We start from the raw sequence: 7,938 nt of genomic DNA, 5'->3' as shown, positions 1-7,938 counted from the left end.
GTAGGGAAAAAATCTTCACTTTTGGCTCTTGATGGTTTTTCTCTTCTGAATAGGCAATCCTAAAGAGAAGGAGATGCGGGGAGAACTAAGAGACTGTTGTCGGCTATTTGGAATAACTGTCCTAGTGATGCAGTTCTCCTGGCTGCAAAGCACAGTTATATTTTCCAGAATATTTTATTTTTGTTTTCCTGGACAGAATGTGAAAAAGAAGGTAGCAGATATATACCTGACTGTGATTTTCTCTGTTTTTTTCTATCCCTTCACAGGTGTAGCATCTTCAGCTGGTCTCCTTTATTTACACACCTGGAGTGCTGCTGTCGCAGGCAACATTCTTGCTGTCTTCACTATGTCTGTGTGGCCTCAGCTGGCTGGACGCTTTGTTAGCTGTCTGCATCCTGGGAGAGCCATGAGTACAGCCATGTTTGCCTACGTTCTTGAATTATTCTTCTGTGTTTGGTGCACAGCTTATAAATTTGTACCTGGAGGAATTTATGCCAGAGAAAGCTCCCATCTTCTTTTAGGTACATTTATTACTGTGAACAAATACAAATATGCTTGCTTTGGCTTCAACAAGGTGTTTAAAGTATACCGAGCATATAAATAGTCTTTCCAAATGTTCAGCTTCTATTTGATTTGCCATGGTAAGAGTTTCTATGAGAAAATTAGTGAGATGTGCAAAAAGTAATCTACAGTTTCTTTGCTGTTAGTAGTAGAAAATGTGGACAGAAAATTAATTGAGTTGAGGGAGAATGGCAAAGTGAAAAAAAGTCTGGTAACTCAGTATGCAGCTGAGGAACAGTTGTGATAATCAGTCACCCTATATGTGGGTGAATGTACCTGAATGCTCACTACCTAAGGTAGCAGTATGGTACCTCAGGCAACAGTGTAGTTTCTGGAAACTCAGGGCCTTTTGAAGGGTTTGTTACTGAGACTGTAACATAATTCAGTGCATTATTTAGCCCTGCTCTGAGGAGCAAAGTGCAGCATCCTGCTGATCTAGCTAGTCAGCAGTTGACACCTAATCTTCATTTTTATTTGGGTTTACCTTATGTTTTGTGGAAACACCAGCATGTTTGGAGGAATGTCAGTAAACCAGCAGTATCAGAAACATGCAAACAGGAGAGAAGAAAGAAATTGTTAGGTATTTGCCACTGAAGAAGATTTTAGAAAAATGATCCCTTGGTGAAGATGAGGAGGTAGAAATGAAACCAACCCTTTCTGGTTTGTGTCCAGAATTATTTCTTAATACGTACTAATGCGTTTCAATAACGTATTTTACTAATTCTATTTAACCAATGTGACATATTATCCTATATTTTGTTTGGAAAGGATTAATAATGAATGCTATGCTTGACTTGTTGCTCCAGTGGTTTTAGATTTCATAAGTGTCTGTAACCCTTTCCTGTCACTCCAGTTTCTTAGTCTCCATATGTTTAATATATTACAGCAATTATGTGCAAGGTTTCAGTTTGTTTTGTTTTGAGGAGAGTTTCATTACATTTATTGCAGTTTTCTTTGTTCTGAGTGTGCTCTGGGGATCCATAGGAACAGTTTTCTGAGTGAAATTAATTTTTATTTTAAGTTAATATGAAGAAAGCATGTGGTAGAGGAATATCAAATGCTTTCTTGAGTACTGCTCTTACAAAAAAAGCTGTTAGATAAAATCACACTGTCACTTCCTTTGAAATACACACTTACCTGGCATGATCACTGGATAGTAACAGAGATGGCCCCAACTTCCTCTTTGGTAAAAACAGAACTGTGAAGTGAATCACGTTGCGTTGGTGCTGATGGCACTATGTGAGTTTATATTCCACCTGAGAATCCAGTTCCTGTCTTTTTTATGCCATCCCATTGTTTATCAAAGATTAGCATATTTTACCATGAAGCTGTGTGTTTGTTGCTGCGCTTCTTCCCTGACAGCTTGGCTTTCTGGCAAACTGCTTGTTCTCTTCTGGTTTCTTTCAGGTGCAAGTGCTATTTCTTGCTTTCTCCTCCTGTCCAATATCCTGCCTTTCTCTTACCGCAGTCTGGGTAGGGAACTGCACCAGGAAAAGTGACATTGAAAGTAAGACCATTATATTCAAAACTTCTGTGCTGCTTCACTGTAATGTAACATAATGCTGGGGGGTCAGATCCCAGGTCTTCTGTCAATTTAATGGATTTGAATCAGTCTCCCTTTGAAAGGTTTTGTGTGTGCTCCCTTCTTGATTGCACTAGACGCAGCTTCCTGATTTGCAAACCTTTAGTACAACTAATGTAATGAGTAATGGCAATAAAAAATACTGAGTAATGGCAATTTAATCTTCAGCTATAACTCTGAAATAAAACATGACTTCTGTAGTTCATTATGTATGCCACAGAGTTATTAAGGACATATACCTTCTCCAGCAGAGCTCTTACCCAATTAATTATGCTCCCACATTTTTTTATAGGTAATTGGATCCTTTAGCTCATAATGGGTGGGAAAAGAGCTTGTGCTATTAGTCTGAACTACCTGTTGAAAGGATACCATCATAGTGCATTGCAACAGTTACTGCACTGAAATTTCTTACTACCTTTTAAAATGCACGCATAAGTGTGCTTATTTGTCTGTTCTTAAAAAGCACAGATGCCTCTGTTGGCTCTGGAGCACAGGAATACAAGATGCTGCCATATTAAACTGGCCTTCCAACCTGCTACCTGCTTGCAGCGTTTTAGTGCAAACTGTTGAGCAATTGCTTTTGCAGTTCCTAAACAAAAACGTGGTATTTGTGTCTTGGTGGCAGAGCAGTTCATTTGCCAAGAGAATAGACATCTGCAATCAACAATGTATTTTTTTTCATCAAGCTGTTATTTTACGGTTCTATTAAAAATAAGTGTAACTAATTGCCCTTGCCAGGTTACTTCCAGTAACCTTTTAAAGCGCTGGGCTGAGTTGAGAATTGTAGCTGCCAGTGGGGGCCTGGAAGCATTTGAGCATAATTCATCTCCTGTGTACTAGCTTGTTTGATGTAAATTGCCTGAAACTGCTGCAAATCAATCTTTGCTTGTGAGTGCTGGCGAAGGGAGGTTCTGTGGAAGTTGGTAGGATACACCACAGTGGGGAGGTCTGCTGAAAGGTTCACTAGGCCCCAGATTTAAGGATTAAAGTATTTTTTGTTTCATTGTTCTCCCAATCGGTACATGAATGGAGAAAGGGAAAGGATGGCTTTAAACAAATATTTCATTAGCAGAAGAAACCTGATAAAGTGTGCAGTGGTGGGATCTTGTAGTACCAGCAGAGTTAAAAATCTCTGCATTTCAATAGTTGAGTGACATTTAAAATAATCATTTATTTTTGAGTTCTTATTGCAATACTACTGTTTTGAAATAGTTTTTAAAAATACTTAACATTAGTCACTAGCACGTTTTGTTGAAAGCAATGCTTATGCCAACAAGTACAATGTAAATTAACATTTTTTGAAATTCTGCAGGCATAGGTCAGATGAATACTGTGACAATGATAAGTAGGATTGTCACAGTTTGACTCAGGTCCGACAACAATGCTCTCGATCCCCTCCCCCTCCCACCCAGGTAGGGAAGGAGAGAGAAAAAAGAGAGAGACTTGGCTGGATTGAAAACTAAACTACACAGCTTTAATTAAAACACTAATGAATCATACAAGAAAATATATACAATTATATACAGATATATGGGCAAAAGCCTCTTGCCTCCCCCCACCCCAGCAACTCCCACAGCACTTCCCTGAACTGGGAAGAGTCCCGAGGAATCCCGCAGCTGCTGCTGGAACAGAGCAGAGAGTTATGGGGGTCACGAAAGATCAAGGCTGAGGATCAGCGGTGATGGATGAACAGAGTCCTCCCTGGATGCTGGCCATGGACGGAAGAGAAGGGAGGAGAAGAAGGAAGGAAGTTGTCTTCTGTGATCTCTGACCTTCCTTTGAGCTTACGTAGATATATGGAATGGAATATCTTTGGCCAATTTTGCTGTCCATCTAACTCAGCCTCCTACGGGGGGGGGTCACAGATCTCCCCATAGTGTCTGAGCCGGCAGAGTGCAGGTGCAGCCTTGAAGCCTCAGTATTTATCTGGTTGTGCTTGGAACTGTCTTTGTTGTTGGAGCCGTAAGGCTGAATGTAATACAACAGCTGGGAGTTGATAAATGATGCATTTATGAGCAATATTTAAGATATTAAAGCTCTATAAAAAAAAAAAATTACTTATATTTTTACAGGGTTTATAATGTTATGTATTGGAGTAGACTTTCTAACAGGACCGAAGAAAGACCTTAGCACTGTCTTTGAAGTGAAAAGCAGCCAAAAGCCACTATTCAAAAAGAGTAAAAACTATATTAAACTATGTAAGTATAATTTTACTTCCTTTGTTCCGTGACACTAGGAATACTGCCTGAGGAAAAAGAGTAATGCAGTGTTTTACCAGATGTTCTAGAATTGTTTTTTTGGTGCTAGTTTTAGAGGCAGACCTGTAGTTGCTATTGCCCTAGTTCCATTTTTAATGATGACACACACTACTGGAGGAGCCGATCCACTATTACGGTTGGGAGAGAGGCTGTTCCTCACGGAGTGTGTTAAGTGCAGACCAAATGAAAATTAATGGGGGGAAAAAAGAAAATGGATTTGACATAATTTGTAATTTCAATTTGGCAATTGAGGAGGAGGCCTCTCTGGATCTTGGGATTTTTTTACCTGTGCATACAAAAGATGCAAATGATTTCTCAGCCCTCTCAGCAGGTTAATTTTGAAGCAGTTCAGTGGGACACCCTGTACAGGGCTGTGTCAGCTGACTGGCTGGCCCTGGTGCTACCGTGCAGTGTGACACCCCTCCTGCCTGAAGGGGAGTCCTGCAAAGCCCCTCGTGGCTGATATCACTACACAATCCTGTTGCCCTGCTGCTCATGCAGACCAGGCCTATCCTCAGGATACCTTTGTCATCCCAGCTTTCCAGATGAGATGATACATGTGAGTTCTGATTTCTTCCTTAAGTTTTGCAGATAAATTTAAAAATTTTTGAGGTTTTACCACTTTTTGGCTTGTAAACCTCTGGAATCTATCTAAATGATGTTTTCAAGTATTTTTCTACAATTATTTGAGCTTCAAATTTGTTTGCATTGTTAGTGTGCTCCTTCTAAGGAAAAAGTGTCAATATTGTGGCACTTGGTGAAGGGAAAAATTGCTCGGTGTTGAGGCAAACTAACCCTGCAGAGGTCAGGATGGTAAAGGTTCAAATTCCTGCATCTTTTTTTTTTCCCTGTGACTTCGGATCAAATCACTTATACTTTACTTACCTAATTTTGCCTCATTTGGAATGTGGAGACAGTAATGCTTCACTACCTTTCATGGCTGTTTCTGAAATCTTTATGGAGGTCTTTACCCTATATACTCAGGGGCCAGAAGAGTGTGACCCGAGAGTTTGTGTGTTACAGGCAACGTGAGCACCAATGCAAGTGGTTTGAATATTACTCAAAAACATTTCATGAAAGTGAGTGAATGCTTCAAAATACTGTCACAAAGCTCAGCTCTTGCTCAACCAATTTTGTGACATTACAACAGTAATTATTGAAGTTCCTCATCATGCCCAAACTTGTATTGTTTCTCAGCTTCCCCACTGAACACCTTTGTATCTTGCAGAATATGAAAATGCCTGACATTTCCTAATGTAAACAGAATGATCTTTCTTCTGACACAATCTATGATTAAATGTATTTAAATTTTACACAAAACTGTTCCAGAAAACTTGCATTAAAATAATAACATATCTTGTTAAAGATTTGATGAAAGAATGAACTGAGTTACAGAAATAATTGTAGACAGTGTATGCTACTATGTAAATGAAGTAACTGCAGAGGGGCTTGATCATCAAATTACAATATCATCAAACCCTGGGAATCATTTAGTATCCACTGCAGTTAGTTGGAAGGCTGCAGGAGCAATGGGAAAGCTCTGAATTTGCATTGTGTGAAGCTGCAGTCCCTTTCCAAGAATGTGTCAAACAAAGGACTGTTCTGGAGGTCTGGCAGGGATCACATCTTTTTGACAGCTAGAGGTTTGTGGAGTAAACTCAGTTTTCTTCCACATATTGTATTAATACAAAATAAAAATTCAATACTACAAATGGGGGAAAACACTGGAAGGTTTACATGATGCTCTTACTCCTATAATAAATTCTTCAGTAGGTATCATTTTTACATAAATATTCCAAGGAGTTTTGGTATATGGTATTTGCTCAGCCTGCTGGCTTTTTGAGAATGTAAGTGTATATGCACACATTGATACTTTGCATGCATGGAGATACTCTTTAAGTATCTTACTTTGGAATGCTGTCATTGCTGGCATGTCTGGACACTTAAATGTATACATTTCATATTCAATGAATAGCAGACTTTAGAATGACAACATACCTGGTCCTGTTTTACTGCAATAACAACATTTCTGTATTTTTCTGTCTGAAGTTTTGTGGCTGTTTGTTGGTTTTGGCTTGCTAGGATTGGGTCTACGTTATAAAACTTACCAGAAGAAGCTGGGCCAAGGGGTGAGTCATGTTTTGTGAAAATGGTGACTTTCAAATATACAGTAAAATGGGCATATGGTACCTTAGGTGTGTTTTTTTCTGCTGTAGAATCCAAATACCAGTATCCAAGTATTCAACAAAACTAATACAGAAATGCAAATGCAAAAAGTTTTATTTGTAAGTGCACATTGAATACAGGAAATGTCTGGGTCTTTGGGGATTTATAGTGCTACTGTGAAGGAAAAAATATTCTGAAAAACTGAGCGGTGCTTGCCTTGTATATTCTATTTGAATGTTACTGTTATAAGTGAGTTTTTGAATTGTATTCAAAATTTGACTGGACATTGCTGTTAGCAGCCTGATCTTATATCAGTTAAGTTTGAACCAGCTCCTAAAAAGCTGGTTGACTTAGATTAGACCTAGACTAGTTATGGAAATTGGATAAAAATCAGAAGATTCCAGTTTTCTATCTGGCAAAAAATTAGGTATTGTAGTGATACGAAGAATTAAGATGCTTAATGCTTGCAAAGTTTAGCATTTTCATTACTTGCACGTTGTCTATGTTGCTTGCCTATGTAGTAATTTTAATTCAAAATCAGACCTGCTTTGATGAGATATACAATAATATGTTTCCATTCTATTATTTAATTGATTACTAATACAAAATTGAATTTTTTATGCAGTTGGTTTCAATCATGAATTAGACTTTTTCTTTTGGTAGCAGTTCAGAAACAATCCTTTGAAACTTGCTCTTGACCTATATTCCTGTTGGTAATTTTTTTTGTTAAAGAAATCACCGATGACAAATGCAGGAAAAGATGCAAAAAAGGTGATGAGAGCCAGGTGGCAATCGTATGTGTGTGTACATGCCCACACATGCCTGCCTGCTGACACATACACAGAGACATATAGACTAGGCTTTCTTTTTAGAACTCCTGCAGGTTTGTAGCACCTTATAATGTGGAAAAAAGTGGGTGATTTCTCTTAGAAAGATGAAAAAATTTGTACTTTCTTTCACGTTTGTTTACTGTTATTTATACAAGTTCATTTTAACTATGATGACTTTTCTCCTCTTACTGAAAGCAAGTTTTTCTCAAAAATACGTGGACTTTTTTAATCCTGAGAGCTTTATTAGGAAAATATATTGGCTAAATATATATATATGTATCTCTTCTTGGGTGTCTTTTATAGCATTATCTGATGTTATTGACTGCAAATGTATAACACATAAAAGTAAAATTGTATTTGACTTTTTTTCCATTTCTTTTTTTGAGGTTCCAAAAAGAGACTTCTCTGCTATGATCTGGCCATTTAGATTTGCATATGACAATGAAGGGTGGTCTAATTTGGAAGGATCAGCTAATTTGCTTAATCAGACAGGTAACCCTCTTTTTCCACTTTGTTTATATTTGAGACGGTTCATCGGAAG

General features: G+C 38.2%; 1 protein-coding gene across 1 annotated transcript in view; it reads left to right on the top strand.

Moving 5' to 3' along the window:
• The window catches only part of CWH43 (cell wall biogenesis 43 C-terminal homolog (S. cerevisiae)), a 34,179-nt gene that overhangs the window by 17,857 nt on the left and 8,384 nt on the right, over window positions 1–7,938 (top strand). The window contains exons 7-10 of the mRNA XM_010006134.1: window positions 267–521; window positions 4,216–4,341; window positions 6,451–6,530; window positions 7,784–7,889. Of these exons, the coding sequence (XP_010004436.1) occupies window positions 267–521; window positions 4,216–4,341; window positions 6,451–6,530; window positions 7,784–7,889 (567 nt within the window). The remainder of the gene's footprint in view (window positions 1–266; window positions 522–4,215; window positions 4,342–6,450; window positions 6,531–7,783; window positions 7,890–7,938) is intronic.

The sequence above is a fragment of the Chaetura pelagica genome, unplaced genomic scaffold (assembly GCF_000747805.2).
Source record: "Chaetura pelagica isolate M959 unplaced genomic scaffold, ChaPel_1.0 scaffold189, whole genome shotgun sequence".
Classification (NCBI taxonomy): Eukaryota; Metazoa; Chordata; class Aves; order Apodiformes; family Apodidae; genus Chaetura; species Chaetura pelagica.
Note: the sequence above shows the minus strand (reverse complement) of the source record. Positions and strands in the feature narration are given on the sequence as shown.